This window comes from Ovis aries, chromosome 1, assembly GCF_016772045.2.
Source record: "Ovis aries strain OAR_USU_Benz2616 breed Rambouillet chromosome 1, ARS-UI_Ramb_v3.0, whole genome shotgun sequence".
Lineage (NCBI taxonomy): Eukaryota > Metazoa > Chordata > Mammalia > Artiodactyla > Bovidae > Ovis > Ovis aries.
In genome coordinates this window covers 86,328,789-86,349,186 of record NC_056054.1, presented here as the reverse complement: position 1 = coordinate 86,349,186, position 20,398 = coordinate 86,328,789, and the positions used below count along the sequence as shown (strand labels likewise).

Here is a 20,398-nt window from a genome sequence, read left to right as displayed (position 1 = left end):
ATAGGTAACCACTCTGAACAGTTTGATATGTATCCCTCCAGCCTCCCTTTGTCATTTATTTAAATACAGAGATACTATGCTCTCCCTTTTAAAAGAGATGAATAGGCCTATTTATATTCATCAATTCATCAAGTATTTGTTGATAGCTGTATTTTTCTGTAATGTGTCTTTTTACTGTTAAGGTACAGTAGACATACATCACTGCATTAGTATTCTATAATATGAATTTCCCAAAAATTAGCAATTCTCCTATTGATGAGAGCTTGGTTCATTTCTAATTTTTCTCTATTACAAGCAAATCTTAAAGAACATCTCTGTATATGTTCAGTTCAGTCAGTCAGTCATGTCCGACTCTGAGACCCCATGAACCCCAGCACGCCAGGCCTGCCTGCCCATTACCAGCTCCCAAAGTCCATCCAAACCCATGTCCATTGTGTTGGTGATGCCATCCAACCATCTCATCCTCTGTCGTCCCCTTCTCCTCCTACCCTCAATCTTTCCCGGCATCAGGGTCTTTTCAAATGAGTCAGTTCTTGGCATCAGGTGGCCAAAGTATTGGAGTTTCAGCTTCAGCATCAGTCCTTCCCATGAACACCCAGGACTGATCTCCTTTAGGATGGACTGGTTGGATGTCCTTGCAGTCCAAGGGACTCTCAAGAGTCTTCTCCAGCACCTCAGTTCAAAAGCATCAGTTCTTCGGCACTCAGCTTTCTTTATAGTCCAACTCTCACATTGATACATGACCACTGGAAAAACCATAGCCTTGACTAGATGGACCTTAGTTGACAAAGTAATGTCTCTGCTTTTTAATATCCTCTCTAGGTTGATCATAACTTTCCTTCCAAGGAGTAAGTGTCTTTTAATTTCACAGCTGCAGTCACCATCTGCAGTGATTTTGGAGCCCAGAAAAATAAAGTCTGACACTGTTTCCCCATCTATTTGCCATGAAGTGATGGGACCAGATGCCATGATCTTAGTTTTCTGAATGTTGAGCTTTAAGCCAACTTTTTCACTCTCCTCTTTCATTTTCATCAAGAGGCTCTTTAGTTCTTCTTCACTTTCCGCCATAAGGGTGGTATCATCTGCATATCTGAGGTTATTGATATTTCTCCTAGCAATCTTGATTCCAGCTTGTGCTTCTTCCAGGCCAGAGTTTCTCATGATGTACTCTGCATGTAAGTTAAATAAGCAGGGTGACAATATACAGCCTTGACGTACTCCTTTTCCTATTTGGAACCAGTCTGTTGTTCCATGTTCAGTTCTAACTGTTGCTTCCTGACCTGCATATAGGTTTCTCAAGAGGCAGGTCAGGTGGTCTGTATTCCCATCTCTGTAAGAGGCAGGGAATTCCACAGTTTATTGTGAACCACACAGTCAAAGGCTTTGGCATAGTCAAGCAGAAATAAATATTTTTTTGGAACTCTCTTGGTTTTTCGATGATCCAGCAGATGTTGGCAATTTAATCTCTGGTTCCTCTGCCTTTTCTAAAACCAGCTTGAACATCTGGAAGTTCACAGTTCACATATTGTATATGTATCTTTATACATATTTGTATATTTTTGCAGAGTAGGTTCCTAGAAATAGAATTGGAATTGGTGAGTCAGAGTATATGCATTTAAAATTTTCATAGATGAAAATTTCATACTGTCAAATTCTCTCTTCAAAAGTCTGTCCCAATTATATTCTTTCTTTCATTATGTATTTTTAAAGATTTTTGGTCATACTGTGTGGCATATAGAGTCTTATTTCCCCAACTAGGGTTTGAACCTGTGCCCACTGTGGTGGAAACATGGAATCCTAACCACTGAATCCCCAGGGAAGTCCCCAGTATTCTTAACAGAGTGTGTGTGAAGGGGCATTTACTCACACTCTTGCCAACTCTAGATACTATGAAGTCTTTTAAATTTTGCCATTGTTGGTATCTTACTTTAATATTACCAGTGAAGCTGAACATCTTTTCATCAATTTTTTGGATTATTTTTAGTGCTGTGAATTGTTGTTCAGCTGGAATTTTGGGGGAGATACTGATTTGAGGATGCTATTTTTATGTTCTGGATGGTAATCTTTTAACCATTTGTATTATATTTGGTCCTTGTCCTTTATCTGTTACCTTGTTCATGGCAACTTCTGTTAAATGGAAGGTTTACATTTTACATTTTTAGTGCCAAATTTGGCAGTTTTTTAATTTACCTTTTCTGGATTTTATGCGACTGAATTACACAGCATGTGTCTACCTATCTTGTACATTGTTTTAGTACTTTAGTAATTAAATGTATTTTAAAAATATTTGTGGGTTTGAATATGAAAATAATACAAATACTTTTATCTCATAAAGAAAGATTGAAATAATATTTGAATAGAATCTGAGAAGAGGGTCTCAGTTTATGAAAAAAATACAAATCATTCTGAAATGTTATTGCTTTGTTATATAAATAATGAATATATTATATTCCTTACATGTCTAATTATTTCCAGTTATTTGCAATTGGAAAGTCATTATGTTTCACGTGTGTGTTGTTTTAGTCGCTCAGCTGTGTCTGATCCGTTGCGAGTTCATGGACTGTAGTCTACCAGGCTCTTATGTCCCTGGGCTTTCTCTAGGCAAGAATACTGGAGTGGGTAGCCTATTGCTGCTTCAGGGGATCTTCCTGACCTAGGAATTGAACCAGGCCTTCCTGCAGTGCAGGCAGATTCTTTACCAGCTGAGTTACCAGGGAATATATGTTTCATATGTAATATTTAAATTATAAATATAATATATAAATTTCATATAAAACATTAAAAATTTTTGGAATAGGTAATAATTGCACATGGTCCAAAATTAAAAAGGTACAAAAGGGTGTATAGCGGTACCATTTTTCTTCTTTATTATCCATTCCATTTCTGTTGTTTATTATCCGCTTTTCCCTCTTGGAGACAACCAATTTTATCAGTTTCTTGTGTCTATTGCCAGAGATATCTTATGCATATATACAACATATTTTTATGTTAATTAATTCTTTTCTTTTTATAGCTATATAAAGCTGCACCTGCTTTAAATGTAATTTGTTCTTCAGGCTAAAAATCATTCACAGTTCCAGAAGGTAAATTAAAATAATTGATGAATAGAGAACAGCTGTCAGCAGTGAGAAAGGACACATGCTGCATCCGTGCTTGCTGATTAGCAGACGTGACAGGGCCTTGCAGTTAGAAGGGCTTTTCTTTTGTTTACTTAAATGATCTGAAACAAATCTTTCTTTTCTCTTGTTAAACTGACCTTAGAATCAGAGACTTCTGATTATTCCAGACTTGATATTTCCTGCTAAGAAAATATACTTCCTGTTATTGAAATGTGAGTTAAAACAAATATAAAACTTAAAGGAAAATCATAGAAATTAGGCAAACTAAATAACCCTCTTATTTTATGTGTGAAGAAATTGAGGCCAGTAGAAATTAAGTGGCTTGCAGTGTCACATTGATATTCCTGAAGGACCAGATATTTGCAGTTAGTAATCTGGCAGCAGTGTAAGTTTTTGGAATGCTCTTTTATTTTAAGAGCTAGGAAGTTTTTTCCTCCCTCTTTTTCTTTTTTTTTTTTTTTTAAAGGAGAAGTTACAGTAGTCTTATGTTGCAGTTTGATATTTTATAAAAAAATCTTCATAATATTTCATTTCCTCATCTGCATTTTGCCTGTAAACTGGAATGGCGAAGCACTGTTGTTCAGCATTAGGCACTCTGTAATTCTTGGAAAGTTAAAAGAAAGCAGTGTTTATTGTTTAGGATGGAGATAGGGATTAATGGAGGCTTTCTTAAACACATTTTTTTCTTGACTATAAAATATTTAATGGATGTGGCCTAATTCCCTTAATCTTATGCTTTTGAATCATTCGTAGCCTTCTGTATTTTCTTCCTTCGTAATTTGTGTTATAAGTTAGTGAAAGTACCTCATTGCAAAGGGACATTTAAATACCTATTTGTGTTTGGTTAGAAAGCTGATAATTTTTCATGAAACTTTTTTCATATCTATGTATAGAAATATACATAGAAGTCAATATATTTCTATTATCATTCTTTTTTTTTCTTATCTATTGCTAACATTTTACCTTTAATCTTAGGTTTGTAAAAATAATTTTATTTTTTTCCCTCTAATACATTCTTTTAATCTTGATTCACTTAGATAGTTTTCAGCAGGAGTCCATATAGAGACCCCATCTGGAATTTAGTTTCTGTAGATGTTACTTGTATATTAGTACTAAAATGCTGACCTCTGTCTAGCTCATTTCCAGATATATTTACTTTTTTAAAAAACTTTTTTTCCTTACTTCATTATTAAATATAAGTAAACATTTATTTCTTAGAGGAAAATTCATAGAGTTCATGTTTTGTGATTTATTTTTTAATAGCAAATCTGTTAGTATGAAAATACTAAGACAATCTGATCCTCCCTACCCCAATTTTTTTTCTGTTTTTGGTGGAATACACTTTATGTTGGCCCTATATATTATAAATTCTGCTTGGTGAGCACGCATATACATGGGCTGGCATATCTACCTAAGATGTTGTCAAGGCTGATTTGGCTGAATAAATTGAAGGGCTGGAGCTTTATCCTTTAGAATGACTTCTTTTTGGCCTTGCCATGGGATCTTAATTCCTTGACCAGGGATCAGACCTGGATCATCGGTAGTGAAAGCAGGGATGCCTAACCATTGGACCACCAGGGAATTCCCTTGAATGGGTTTTATTTTATTTATTTATTATTTATTTCTAATAAGTAGATTAAATATGTATTTCACGTACTTATTTTAAATGTATATTTTTTTTCAAACTTTTTCTTTTGTATTAGAGTATGACTAATTAACAGTGTAGTTTCAGGTGAACAGTTAAGGGACTCAGCCATACATATACATGTATCCATTCTCCCCCAGACCTCCCTCCCATCCAGGCTGACACATAACATTGAGTCAAGTTCCATGTACTATATACTATAGGTCCTTGTTGGTTATCCATTTTTAATATAGCAGTGTGTACATGACCTTCTGCAACCTCCTAAGTATCCCTTCCCCCTGGTGACCATAAGCTTGTTTTCTAAGTCTGTGAGTCTCTTTCTGTCTTGTAAGTAAGTTCATTTGTATCATTTCTTTTTAGAGTCCAGGTATAAGGGATGTCATGCAATATTTCTCTTATTCTGTCTGACTTACTTCACTCAGTATAACACTCTCTAGGTCCATCTTTGTTGCTGCAAATGGCCTTATTTCATTCTTTTTAACAGCTGAGTATTATTTCATTGCATGTATGTACATCTTCTTTGTCCATTTCTCTGTTGATGGACACTTAGGTTGCTTTCATGTCTTGGCTATTGTAAGCAGTGCTGCAATGAACATTGGGGTGCATCCTTTTGGATCATGTTTTTCTCCGGATATATGCTCAGGAGTAGGATTGTAGAGTCATGATAGCTCTATTTTTAGTTTTTTAAGGGCCGTCAATACTGTTCTCCATAATGGCATCACCGACTCGATGGACACGAATTTGTGTAAGCTTGGGGAGTTGGTGATGGACAGGGAAGCTTGGTGTGCTGCAGTCCATGGGGTCTCAAAGAGTCAGACATGACTGAGAGACTGAACTGATAGTGGCTATACCAGTTTACATTTCCACCAACAGTGTAGGAGGGTTCCGTTCTCTCTACACCCTCTCCAGTATTTGTTGTTTGTGGATTTTTTTGATGATAGCCATTGAATGGCTTTTAGAAGAGTTGCAAACAAAATCATCTACTCTGTACTTTTTTTTTTCCTTGTAGGATAATTGCTCTACAATATGGTGTTGGCTTTTGCCATATATCAACATGAATCAGCCACAGGTATACATAGGCCCCTTCCTCCAGAGCCCCCCACTCCCATCTCCCACCTTATCCCATCCCTCTAGGTTGAGCTCCCTGTATTAAATAGCAAATTCCCACTTGCTGTCTGTTTTACATGCAGTAATGTATCTGCCTCCATGCTGTTCTCTCCGTTTGCCCAGCCTGTCCATCCCCTACTGTGTCTACAAGTCTGATCTCTGTCAGTGTCTTCTTTGCTGCTCTGCTAGTCTGTACTTTTTAAGAGAGATTTCTTCATTGATTTTTTTTCATCTTAAATTAATCCAAGTAATAATTATGAACATTTATGTACTTTCTGTCTCATTAAAAATAATTTTAGTGGTTTCTAAGCTGGTAGAATCTTACTGATTTATAGTCCCCTGAGGGAAGAGGAAGAGGCGTTTATTACTGAATTCTACTTCTCCGAATTAGAGGAAAATCTTAACTTTGTAGTGATTAATAGTTTAAGAAGATTAAAAAATGTTGAAAATTATGCTTTTATATGTTATCTTTAAAACTATATACAGCTAGGATTTTGGGAGCTTCTACAAATGCTGCAGTAACAGGGTATATTCAAAAAGAGTAATTCTAAAATATAGTCATTATGTACCTATGTTTTATGTTGTAGCTAGCAACAGTAAAGTTTATAAGAGCTAAAATTCTGGGTTGGATAATTAAAGTACACTTTTCTACTGGGAATTCTACAAACTTACCATTTAAATTAATTTTTTAAAACCATGAATAATTCCGGTTAGTTAAGATATATTTTTTGCATCTATTCAAAATCTAAGTATAAAATCGTTGTAAAATATGTATTGTTAGAATATACTACTTCTTTTAGGCTTTATTGATTGATCAGAAATGATGGCAGCGTGAAACTTGTGGTTATGATTTAAATTTAAGTGAGACTATTGCCATAGATTCATAGTATAGTAACTCCAGAGTTACTTAGTATTAAACTGAATGTTGAATAATATGAGGCCTATAAACTATTTAATATCATAGTATGTATTGAATGTTAGAAAGTTATGGTCTCAATTCTGAATTAGGTTGTATAATTGGTATATGGTGATTTAAATGAAGTGTCCTCTAAGAACTTTTGAGGCAGCTTTACAGTTATTTTTCTGGGAGTTAAATTAGCAGTGGCTCATTGGTAAAGAATTCTCCTGCCAAAGCAGGGGACGTGGGTTTGATCCCTGGGTCAGGAAGATCCCTTGGAGGAGGAAGTGGCAACTCCAGTATTCTTGCCTGGGAAATCCCATGGACAGAGGAGCCTGATAGGCTCCACGGGGTTGCAAAGAGGTGGGCATGACTTAGTGACTAAACAACAACAGTTCTTTTCTAGTAAGAACTATCTGAAGATTTGGGGAATGCTAAAATCAGTGGGCTCTAGGAGTAATCTCAGAGAGACATTTGTGAAATATGGTCAGAATTTATTGAATGGAAGTATCATTAATTTTATTGTACAAAGTCTATGAACAGAAGGGTAGTCAGCTCAGAAGACAGCAAAGGGAAACCCAAAGCATGAGAAATTGGGTGACTGGCCTCTTGGGGGAGAATTTGTGATTTGTCTGTTTCCTGAGGTAGGCTTGTTCTTATTGTGGAGATGGATGTATGAGATTAGCTTAGTCTGATGTCATTATATATTTGAGTCATAATTACTTTCCCATGCTCTGTCCTTTGTTTACTCCACCTAAGAGAAAAAATACGCTCATCTGATGAGCATTCTAGTCTGCCACATGATTGTAATTAATTCTCATTATGAAGAAATAAATTGTCAAAATAGTAAACAAATTGAAAAAAACCTGTATGCATACATGTATATATTTATATTTCTGTGAATTTGATTAAGGATAATTGGTCCTGTGGGAGAGATGCTGTTTTATCTGATCATGTTTGTTTGCAACCAGTCTCTTTAGCTTGCTATTCTTTTGTATTGCTCTGAGCCTGAAAACTGCAACAACTTGGGGCATTTAAGTTGTGTGGTCTCATCTTTAAAATGAGAATGTTGACCTAATGCTCTTCAGAATGCCTCTTAGTTCTAATTCTTCATGATTAACTTGTGAGCTCAGTTGTATCACTGCAGACTTAACAGGTAAGAGAAGGGATTTGAAAGAACTGAAATATCATTGATGTTTATGTTGATAGTACCAATATTACTTAAAGTTGCACGTTTCAATCAGCCTTGTTTTATTTGTTTCCAAAGTATAGAGTACAACATTGTATGTGTTGCTGCTACATTGTGTAAACTTCTTAAGGACAGAGTGAGTACAGGACAGTGTATATCACATAGAAAAGATAGCCAATACTTACTGAATGAACATATAGGACATAACTAAACATGGTTTGGATATTTGTGACTTTAAAAATGCTGTTTATTGCAAATTTTATACATATGTATGAGTAGACAGAATAATATTATCTTAGTTCATCTGAGGTGCTGTAACAGGATACGATAGACTCGGTGATCTATATATAGAAGAAATTTAGTGCTCACAATTCTAGATGCTGGGAATCAGAGATAAGGGTGCTAGCAGGTTCTGTGAGAGCCCTCTTCTAGTTGCAGACTGCTGAGTCACATTGTATTCTCCTAAGAGAGACGGCTAAGCTAGCTTTCTGGGGTCTCTTTTACTTTTTAATTATTATTTTTTAATTTAATTTTTCATTTTTATTTGGCCATGCCGAGAGGCAGCGCACATGGATTTTAGTTCCCCAACTAGGAACTACTGGTTGCCCGTTGCAGTAGACGTGTGGAGTCTTAACCGCTGGACCACCAGGAAACTGGGGTGTCTTTTACAAGGGCACTAATCATAATCATGAGGGCTTTGTCCTCATTACCTAATCACCTCCCAAAGGCCTTTCCTCCTAATACCATCACTTAACATATGAATTTTGGGAAGACACTAATGTTCAGACCATAGCAAATATTATGAACCTCCATTTACCTATTACCTTACTTTAATAGTCATGATTATTTTTTATTTACTTCCTACCATGTGCCTTTTGTATTATTTTGAAGCAAATCTCAGATTATCAGAGTATAATCTGTAATTCCAATGTATATCTCTTGAAGATAAACACTTAAAGAAATCGTAGCTATACCTATATCATACCTCAAAGAATGACTTGGTTTTGACATATTACATTAATTTCACTTTGAATACCTGTACTAATTATTTCCAAGAAACTTGTTATGTGTAGTTTCCATGTAGTTAATAATGCTTAGAAATAAAACAGTAGAAATAATTTTTGTTTTTATTTTGTTTGATATTTAGGCTATCGACATGACGGCTGAAGAAACAGTGAATGTAAAAGAGGTTGAAATCATTAAGCTAATCTTAGACTTCTTGAATTCAAAGAAGCTTCACATTAGTATGTTGGCCCTTGAGAAGGAAAGTGGAGTCATAAATGGCCTGTTTTCTGATGATATGCTTTTCCTGAGGTATGATTTCATTATCACTGTAAGGTTTGTAGCTCAATCCAAGAAATGTAAGTATTAATAAGATAATAGGTACAATATAGGTAGGTCTTTTTTTAAAATATAAATTTATTTATTTTAATTGGAGGCTAATTACTTTGCAATATGGTATTGGTTTTGCCATACATCAATATGAACCCATCATGGATGTACACGTGTTCCCCCTCCTGAACCCCCCTCCCACCTACCCCTCCGTACCATCCCTCTGGGTCGTCCCAGTGCACCAGCCCCAAGCATCTTGTATCCTGCATCAAACCTAGACTGGCGATTCGTTTCTTATGTGATATTATACATGTTTCAATGCCATTCTCCCAAATCATCCCACCCTCTCCCTCTCCCGCAGAGTCCAAAAGACTGTTCTATACATCTGTGTCTCTTTTGCTGTCTTGCATACAGGGTTATCATTACCATCTTTCTAAATTCCATATATATGCGTTAGTATACTGTATTGGTGTTTTTCTTTCTGGCTTACTTCACTCTGTATAATTGGCTCCAGTGTCATCCACCTCATTAGAACTGATTCAAATGTATTCTTTTTAATGGCTGAGTAATACTCCATTGTGTATATGTTAGGTAGGTCTTTATAATCATGAAATGTAAGTATAATTTTTTAATGTTTATTTTTATAATGAGAATTTACAAAGTAAAGTTTTCTGTAGAATATGTTCAGGAGTAAGATCCAAAGTTCATTAAAAAGAGTCACAGCTTTATTATGGTTGTGGCATTGTGTAAAAGATACTAGATTAAGAAATCAGAGACTGTAAACTTAAAATATTTCTGAAATATCTCTTGTAGCTGTAGAAGTAAAACATACTCATATAAATATATTCTTTGTAGAAAATATAGAAAAATAAGGAAGAAAAATCACCTCACCATCCACACATAGTTTTTGCTGCATATTGAAAAACCAGCAATTCTGTTTTGGATTTATAATTTGTATCCTGCTTTATCCATTAACATTATAAGAATTCTCTGTGTGATTATAAATTTTTGCTTTTAAAGTTTTCAGTTTACTTAATTTCCTAATAATTTCCCTATTTTTAGACAAATTGTTTCCAGGTTTTCTTAAATGCTCTACTGAGCATCTTTCATACATATGACTTTTTCTATATCTTGGATTATTTCCTTAGCACATGTTTCTTGGAGATGGAATTGCAGAGCAAAAGGGAGTTAACATGTTTGCCAAAATGGAAAGCTAAATATATCCTTCCTTGAATTGGATGGAAAAAGAAAAACCCAAATTTCCAGACAGAAATGTACTCTGAGCTTATGTGGTACCAAATGTCCTTGACAGGGAGTAGAGATTCTTGGATATGTAGCATTTTGTGAAATGAAAATGAAGTGTTTCTAACTCATGAAGAAGGAACTTTTTAAAAAGCTTTATTATATCAGGAAAGTTTATTTAAATTCATTGCACTTCCCTGTATTTAATATTATGAACGTCACTGAGCCCTAGAGAGCTTAGTCAATGAAATGTATAGCAGGAACCAATACTAAGGCAGTATTCTTTGGGCTTTGTCTTTCAAGCATTGCTATTCCTGGAATTTAGTAGTGGCTCTCCGATATCCCTCTGCAGAAAACCCGTTGGTTTGTGGTGAAGTTTTACTGGTCTAAGGTGAAATGCAAAGAGTTAAAGAATAGTAAATTTTTCATTAAACTAAATGTATTCTTCTAATGTATTCATCTTAAAGGGCTCACCTTTGAAATTGTATCCTTCCTACTTTTTAAATGTTAAAATGTCCCTTTATAAAATGATTATGTTATATATTGTGATTGCTTTTTATTACTATTCATTCTTTGTAGAATTTTAAAAGTTGGCAATCTTATGTAGATCTTCTTGCTTCTTTCTTCCTTTTTAAAATTTTCGGTTCTAAAAACGCATAAGTAGGGAAGTAACTTTTAAGAAAGAACAGTAATCTAAAAGCCTTATAACTTTTGGAAGTTCTCATAGACCACTTAAGTCAGAGAAACCTGGTATTATTCATTACTGTTTTCATTCTCAGAATATAAAGTTTAGTATATATTAAATTTAGTTAAATGCCTCCAAGATGTTGAAGTCACATTTAGAGCAGTTTTTCAGCCTTAGTACTGTTAACATCTTATTGTGTGAGTGTGGGAGTTGTCCTGTGCATCGTAGGATGTAGGATATTTAGCAGTTCCTCTGACCCATACCCTGTAAATGCTGGTCACACCCCAGTTGTGACAACCAAAAATGTCCCCACACAGTGCCAGATGTCTCCAGGGGGCAAAGCTGCTCCAAGTTGAGACCCACTGACTTAGGGAGACTGGGACATACCTACACACTGGCCCCTAAATAATACAGAATAACTTTAAACTGTAAGATTAGTGGGGAAATAAATACACTTTCAGTGTTTTTACATAGGTGAAGAAAAACACATTTTAGAATGAGGAGTGGGTGCAGGTTCAGAGATTCTTCTCAAATAGTGTATGTTGTTACAAATAATTTGTGGGAAAAGTTAATTCTGCTTTTAATTAATTAGTGTAACACATATTTGATAGCATGCATGGATTTTTCTTTATATAGGCAACTAATCCTTGATGGTCAATGGGATGAAGTTCTTCAGTTCATTCAGCCTCTAGAATGTATGGAAAAATTTGACAAAAAAAGGTAAGATTTCATATGAAACTTTTTAGTATCTTATCGTTGGTAGAAGTATAGCAACTAGCAAGACAAAACAATAAACAAAAATTTAAAAAAACAGGACTGTTAGCTTTTCTAGCACATAGTACCCTCAGTCCCATTGAGTTGGAGCATTTCTAGAGGACAGCTTGCATGTACTTCAATTAGTTGACTATCTGATATATAAAATTAGTCAATGGTGCCTATATATAAAACATCACAAGGGCCTATCTGAAGCAGTTGTTTCTTCATAATACTACAAAGATTTTAGAGATGTCATTCCATTGTTTCCTGACCTCCATTATTTCTGCCAAAGAGTTATTTTTAATTCTCTTGTATGTAATGTTTCTTTTTTTCTTCTTCTTCTAGCTGCCTTCAAGATTTTCTCCTTGTCATTGGTTTTCAGCAGGTCGATTGTGCCTAAGTGTGATTTACTTGTATTTTTCCTGCATGGGGTTTACTGAGGTTTTTGGATCTAAGTTTATCTTTCGTCAAATTTGAGAAGTTTTTGGCAGTTATTTCTTCAAACATTTTTTCTGCTCCTTTCTCTTCTTCTAATTATATAGTATTAGATTGATATTGTTCCACAGTTTTGAAGCTTTTTTCCTTTTTTAAAAACATTTTTTCTGTGTATTCTTTAGTCTTGATTTACCTTCAACATTTATTGACACTTCCTTCAGTTAGTAACCTGCTCATAAACAGTGAATTTTTCATTTCAAATATTGTACTTTTTGGTTGCAGAATTTGCTTTTATTTATAATTTTTCTGCTGAGATATTCATATCTGTTTGTTCATTGTGACTATATTTCCCAATAAAGTCCTTGAACTTATTTTTAGTAACTGTTCACTAATAGTTCTTATTTGCTAATTCCAACTTCTGGGTTATGTCGGGCTCAGTTTCTATTGATTGCCTTTTCTCTTAACTGTAAGTCACTCTTTTTTCACATGTCTCATCATTTTTCAAAATATATTCTGCACATTGTGGATTCATTGTTGAAACTCTGGATTTCTGTTATCTTCTTTAGAAAACTATTGATTTTTATTCATACAGGGAGTATACTTTGTTATACTCAGAAAGCAAAGTCTGTCCCTCACCTAACAGCCATCAGTTGAAATCTCTGCTCAGTTATTTAACCTTCAGTCTCTTGCTTTTGCTGGGCTGTTTGGAGTCTCCCTTGCATCTTGGGTTTTAGGTATGGCCAAGGTTTTAGGCACAGTTTATACAGTAGATTTTGATATATTTTTCATTGTGGTTTCCTCTTGTTTTGGATCCTCCTACCCTCTCTGCCACTTTTCAGCTGTTCTGGCATACCAGACCTTTCTCTGACTTCTCAAAAATCTGTAAAACTGCAGCTTTCTGCTTGAGTTTTAGCTCATGCTGTGTGGATTGGGGAGTATCTCAACTGGAAGGCCCTATACCCTTGACTCTTACTCCCTAAAGTTCCCTTTTTTCATGTATTGACTTCCCTCTAGGTGTGCTAGCCATTTCCCACCCCCGCTTTGGTGCTTTCAAATAATTTTTGGGTTTTATCTAGGGTTTAATTGTTATTTGCAGAAAAGTTAGCCAGATACAAATTACTCCACCATTATCAGAAGTGAAACTTCGTGTTAGTTTCTGATTCTCCATAATTCATGCTATTTGATACTTCTTTGCTTTTGTACATTGTTTATTTACCTGGAATACTGTTTCTTACATCATCTTCTGCTTTTACATAGCACATGCTTGATCATTTTCCAAGAGTCAGTTCTTGTAAGACCCTCATCATTTCTTATAGACTTGGTTTCATACTCCTTCAAAATCTTTCTCTGCGTTAGTTACTCAGTCCTGTCCGACTCTTTGAGCCCCCATGGACTTTAGCCCTCCAGGCTCCTTTGTCCATGGAATTCTCCAGGCAAATACTTCAGTGCGTTGCCATTCCCTTCTCCAAGGGATCTTCCCAACCTAGGGTTGAACCCGAGTCTCCTATTACAGGCAAATTCTTTACTGCTGAGCTACCCAGGAAACCTAGAACCTTGCTGAATCCTATACATATTCTATGGAATTTATTAGATGATTCTCTTCTTTTTGTTTTTTAAATTGAAGTATAGTTGATTTATAATACTGTGTTCGTTTCAGGTATATAGCATAATGATTCAGTATTTTTGCAGACTATATTCCATTATAGCTTATTACAAATTCTCTGTGCTATATAGTTAATTTTTGTTGCTTATCTGTTTTATGGATAGTAGTTTGCATCTGTTAACCTCATACCCGTAACTTATCCCCCACCACCAACTTTAGTAACCACAAGTTTGTTGTCTATGACTGTGAGTCTGTTTTGTGTATATATGTATATTCATTTATGTTATTTTTTAGATTCCACATATGAATGTTATCATATAGTATTTGTCTTCCTTTGACTTATTTCAGTAAGCACAATATTCTCTAGGTCCATCCATGTTTTTGCAGATGGCAATATTTTTTGTTTTCCTCTTCCTTATATGTCTTCTTTTTAAAAAATTTTTTTAGTTTCAGATACACAGCAGAGTGATTCAGTTATACATATATCCATTCTTTTTTAGATTCTTGTCCTGTGTGAGTCATTACAGAATATTGAGTAGATTTCTCTGTGCTAAGCAGTAGGTCCTTACTAGTTATCTGTTCTATATATAGTAGTGTGTATATGTCAATCCCAGTCTCCCACTTTATCCCTCTTCCCTTTTTCCCACTGTTATGATTAAGATTGTTTTCTATATCTGTAACTCTGTTTCTGTTTTTAAAATAAGCTCATTTGTACCATTCTTTATAAGATTTCACTTATTAAGTGATATCATGTGATACTTGGCCTTCTTTGACTTACTTCACTCAGTGTGACAATCTCTAGGTCCATCTGTGTTGCTGCCAAATGGCATTATTTCATTCTTTTTTATGGCTGAGTAATAGTTCATTGTGTCTGTGTATACACACATACCACAACTTCTTAATCCAGCCATCTGTTAATGTGCATTAGATGAGTTGCTTTCATTAGATGCCCTTCTTTTTAAAGGTAGGGATTTTGTTTTATTGGCACATATTTGCTGTTAAAACAATGGCTGGAAGAATGACTGTGAAGGTTCATTATTATTTTCTTTCAGCCCTTAGAAACACTTTTCTTTAAAGTGCTTAAGGCACTCAACATTTTTTGATTCATAGACAAGTCAAATAGACTCTCCCTTTCTCCTCTCTGAAAAATACCTTTTGAAAAGTTTTAAATCTACAGTTATTTTATGGCTTTTTAGAAGTTTTATTCATTTCATTCTACCCTTTCATCTCCATTTTTATAAGAATTTTCTCATGTTTGAAAAGACATATTTTGGGAAATAAAATATCTGGAATATAAAATGTTTTGATTTCATGTTAGATGACTTTTGACATCTTCCATAAAAACTTGATTTTTTTTTTTTTGCTTTGAGTATTAAATTGTGATTTCTTGCTATCTTTTTAATTATGGCTTATGAGTGATTGAACACACACACACATGGCTTCAGTGTGATTAGCTTTATAAGGTATTTTTACGAGTTTTCTGAAAGCAAAGGTACTTACAGTAACTAGTAAATACATTTGATTTATGAGACATTGGGAAATTAATTTTTTAAAGTGTTTTTTAAAAGAAATAATTGATCCTATAAGAAAAACTTGGCCTATTTTGCTTTAGGAGCTTGAGTTTCATTTCTGGTCATTGACATTGCTATAGTGAAAGGCAGTGAAAGTGTTAGTCATTCAGTCGTGTCTGACTCTTTGCGACCTCATGGACTATAGCCTGTGCTATAATTCAGCTTTTAATCATTTTAATGTTTCATATTTTATTTTTCACAGGTTTCGTTACATTATCCTGAAGCAGAAGTTTTTAGAAGCTTTGTGTGTTAACAATGCAATGTCAGCAGAAGATGAGCCCCAGCATGTAAGATTTTTATTCCTGAAGGTTTGCGCCATAGTCTTGTTTCAGTCATAAGTATTTTATTCCCTAAAACGAAAGATTCATATCATGAGTTAAAGTTTTTATGAGTAGCGGTGGGGCAAGATCTGTTGTTTTACAGGTGTAGTGCTTTCAATCTATAGTGCTTCTGGATTTGTTCTGTGATTTAGGCAAAGATGATACACATGAATGGCTGTTTGGTTGGAGAGTGTGTGCCCCTCTTGTTTAAGGTAATCTAGATATCCGAAGATGTTTGACTTGATGAGTATATCATTGCTTCTTTTCTTATCCCAGAAGTGAATTATGTTTACCTCTTCTTTCTATCTTTTCAGTATTTCTTTGATCCAGAGGTTTTTGGTTTTTTTTTTAAACCCTTTATTTTTTGGCTGTGCAGTACAACTTACAGGATCTTAGTTTCCCAACTAGAGGTTGAACCCAGGCCCTTGGCAGTGAAAGCGCAGAGCCCTAACCACTGACAGCCAGGGAATTCCCCAGAGGTGTTTCTTAATAGAATGTTTATTAATGACAATTTAGATTTAATGATATTAAATTCTTTTTGGTTAGAGAGTTACTTTTAAAGTTTTAATATTAGTATTGTTGCATCCAAAACCAAAGAAACTTTTATTAAGTGCTAGTAAGTAATCATTGAAATAGTAGATAAATGCTTGCCAGGTAATGATGTTTAAAGGTGGAAAGAGGTACTTTCCTGGTAGTCTAATAGTTAAGACTCAGCACTTCCACTGCAGAGGATTTGGTTTGACAGCTGGTCAGGGAACTAAGCTTCCACATGCCAAATGGCATGACCAAAAAAAAAAAAAGGTGGAAAGAACACTGGAATATGAATGAGTCAATAAGAATTTTCATTCTGTCGTTGTCACTAATCAACTGAATTCAGTTCAGTTCAGTCGCTCAGTTGTGTCCGACTCTTTGCGACGCCATGAATCGCAGCATGCCAGGCCTCCCTGTCTATCACCAACTCCCGGAGTTTACTCAGACTCACGTCCATCGAGTCCGTGATGCCATCCAGCCATCTCATCCTCTGTCATCCCCTTCTCCTCCTGCCCCTAATCCCTCCCAGCATCAAGGTCTTTTCCAATGAGTCAACTCTTCCCATGAGGTGGCCAAAGTACTGGAGTTTCAACGTTAGCATCATTCCTTCCAAAGAAATCCCAGGGCTAATCTCCTTCAGAATGGACTGGTTGGATCTCCTTGCAGTCCAAGGAACTCTCAAGAGTCTTCTCCAACACCACAGTTCAAAAGCATCAGTTCTTTGGCACTCAGCTTTCTTCACAGTCCAACTCTCACATCCATACATGACCACAGGAAAAACCGTAGCCTTGAGTAGACGAACCTTTGTTGAAAAAGTAATACCTCTGCTTTTTAATATGCTATCTAGGTTGGTCATAACTTTTCTTCCAAGGAGTAAGTGTCTTTTAATTTCATGGCTGCGATCACCATCTGGAGTGACTTTGGAGCCCAAAAAAATAAAGTCTGACACTGTTTCCACTGTTTCCCCATCTATTTGCCATGAAGTGATAGGACCAGATGCCATGATCTTCGTTTTCTGAATGTTGAGCTTTAAGCCAACTTTTCCGCTCTCCACTTTCACTTTCATCAAGAGGCTTTTTAGTTCCTCTTCACTTTCTGCCAAAAGGGTGGTGTTATCTGCATATCTGAGGTTATTGATATTTCTCCCTTCAATCTTGATTCTAGCTTGTGTTTCTTCCAGCCCAGCGTTTCTCATGATGTACTCTGTATAGAAGTTAAATAAGCAGGGTGACAATATACAGCCTTGATGCACCCCTTTTCCTATTTGGAACCAGTCTGTGGTTGCATGTCCAGTTCTAACTGTTGCTTCCTGACCTGCATACAGGTTTCTCAAGAGGCAGGTCAGGTGGTCTAGTATTCCCATCTCTTTCAGAATTTTCCACAGTGTATTGTGATCACAACAGTCAAAGACTTTGGCATAGTCAATAAAGCAGAAATAGATGTTTTTCTGAAACTCTTCCTTTTTCCATGATCCATCGGATGTTGGCAATTTGATCTGTGGTTCCTCTGCATTTTCTAAAACCAGCTTGAACATCTGGAAGTTCACAGTTCACGTATTGCTGAAGACTGGCTTGGAGAATTTTGAGCATTACTTGACTAGTGTGTAAGATGAGTGCAATTGTGCAGTAGTTTGAGCATTCTTTTGGATTGCCTTTCTTTGGGATTGGAATGAAAACTGACCTTTCCCAGTACCCTTGCCTTGAGAACCCCATGAACAGTATGAAAAGGCAAAATGATAGGATACTGAAAGAGGAACTCCCCAGGTCAGTAGGTGCCCAGTATACTACTGGAGATCAGTGGAAAAATAACTCCAGGAAGAATGAAGGGATGGAGCAAAGCAAAAACAATACTCAGTTGTGGATGTGACTGGTGATAGAAGCAAGGTCCGATGCTGTAAACAGCAGTATTGCATAGGAACCTGGAATGTCAGGTCCATGAATCAAGGCAAATTAGAAGTGGTCAAACAGGAGATGGCAAGAGTGAACGTCTACATTCTAGGAATCAGTGAACTAAAATGGACTGGAATGGTGAATTTAACTCAGATGACCATTATATCTACTAGTGCGTGCAGGAATGCCTCAGAAGAAATGGAGTAGCCATCATGGTCAACAAGAGAGTCTGAAATGCAGTACTTGGATGCAATCTCAAAAACCACAGAATGATCTGTTTGTTTCCGAGGCAAACCATTCAATATCACAGTAATCCAAGGTTATTCCCCAACCAGTAATGCTGAAGAAGCTGAAGTTGAACAGTTCTATGAAGACCTATAAGACCTTTTAGAACTAACACCCAAAAAAGATGTCCTTTTCATTATAGGGGCCTGGAATGCAAAAGTAGGAAATCAAGAAACACCTGGAGTAACAGGCAGATTTGGCCTTGGAATACCGAATGAAGCAGGGCAAAGGCTGATAGAGTTTTGCCAAGAGAATGCACTGGTCATAGCAAACACCCTCTTCCAACAACACAAGAGAAGATTCTACACATGGACATCACCAGATGGTCAACACCAAAATCAGATTGATTATATTCTTCGCAGCCAAAGATGGAGAAGCTCTATACAGTCAACAAAAACAAGACCAGGAGCTGACTGTGGCTCAGATCATGAACTCCTTATTGCCAAATTCAGACTTAAATTGAGGAAAGTAGGGAAAACCACTAGACCATTCAGGTATGACCTAAATCAAATCCCTTATGACTATACAGTGGAAGTGAGAAATAGATTTAAGGGACTAGATCTGATAGACAGAGTGCCTGATGAACTATGGACAGAGGTTCGTGACATTGTACAGGAGACAGGGATCAAGACCATCCCCAAGAAAAAGAAATGCAAAAAAGCAAAATGGCTGTCTGAGGAAGCCTTACAAATAGCTTTGAGAAGAAGAGAAGTGAGAAGCAAAGGAGAAAAGGAAGGATATAAGCATCTGAATGCAGAATTCCAAAGAATAGCAAGGAGAGATAAGAAAGCCTTCTTCAGGGATCAATGCAAAGAAATAGAGGAAAACAACAGAATAGGAAAGACTAGAGATCTCTTCAAGAAAATTCGAGATACCAAGGGAACATTTCATGCAAAGCTGGGCTCGATAAAGGACAGAAATGGTATGGACCTAACAGAAGCAGAAGATATTAAGAAGAGGTGGCAAGAATACACAGAACTGTACAAAAAAGATCTTCACGACCCAGATAATCATGATGGTGTGATCACTCATCTAGAGCCAGACATCCTGGAATGTGAAGTCAAGTGGGCCTTTGAAAACATCACTATGAACAAAGCTAGTGGAGGTGATGGAATTCCGGTTGAGCTATTTCAAAATCAACTGAATTACTTAGGTTAAATCTGGACCCTACCTTTTCCCACAGGTAAGATATAGAAGCTGTGCTATGCAATTTCTGAAGTTCCGTACATCACTGAAAGCTCATGATCCTAAGATAATATTCACTGTACAAATTATTTTTTAGCTAAGCTTCCTTTTGTTCTATCTGCACCAGTTTTGTAAAAGTGAACTGTAGCTGTTGCCTTTCTTGATTTGGTTTCTTTCCCCACACACATTTGTCCTAAGGCAAGTTTGAGAATGGCTCTTTTGCTTTTTCGGTAAGCTGGAGTGATGGCAGGGTATAGTAAGCAGTTGAATGTTGGCATGCTTCAGTTTCATTGCTCAAAAACTTAATTATCCTTACTCTTAAAAATTATGCATTGAAAATGATAGTATTAAGTCTGAATTACCTTTTTTCTAGGTAAAATTTAATATGCTAATAACCAAATTTTAAAATCTTTATTTTAGTAGTAGAAAACATTTGGATTCTTCACTTGCAAGTTGTTATATAGCCCACCATTATATGAGTATTCTTTGACACTAGTTTATCCCTTTGCAATTGAATAGTTTGTGAAAGTTTATAAAGTATTTTTGAGGAAAATACTGTCATTGTTTTCATATCTCATAGGCTCTCTCTTTATAGCACTTGTTTTT

At 35.8% G+C, this 20,398-nt stretch overlaps 1 protein-coding gene across 5 annotated transcripts in view; it reads left to right on the top strand.

The window, feature by feature from the left end:
- WDR47 (WD repeat domain 47) overlaps positions 1-20,398 on the top strand; it is a 62,751-nt gene that overhangs the window by 11,329 nt on the left and 31,024 nt on the right. Inside the window, exons 2-5 of one of the 5 annotated variants that reach the window (XM_042251807.1) lie at positions 5,774-5,833; positions 9,106-9,272; positions 11,854-11,937; positions 15,785-15,869. In XM_042251807.1, the coding sequence (XP_042107741.1) occupies positions 5,819-5,833; positions 9,106-9,272; positions 11,854-11,937; positions 15,785-15,869 (351 nt within the window). In that variant the 5' untranslated portion in view covers positions 5,774-5,818. Of the gene's footprint in view, positions 1-5,773; positions 5,834-9,105; positions 9,273-11,853; positions 11,938-15,784; positions 15,891-18,042; positions 19,791-20,398 lie in introns of those variants that run through there. The other 4 variants (XM_042251798.1, XM_060412349.1, XM_060412348.1 and 1 more) reach the window with 4 other exon arrangements.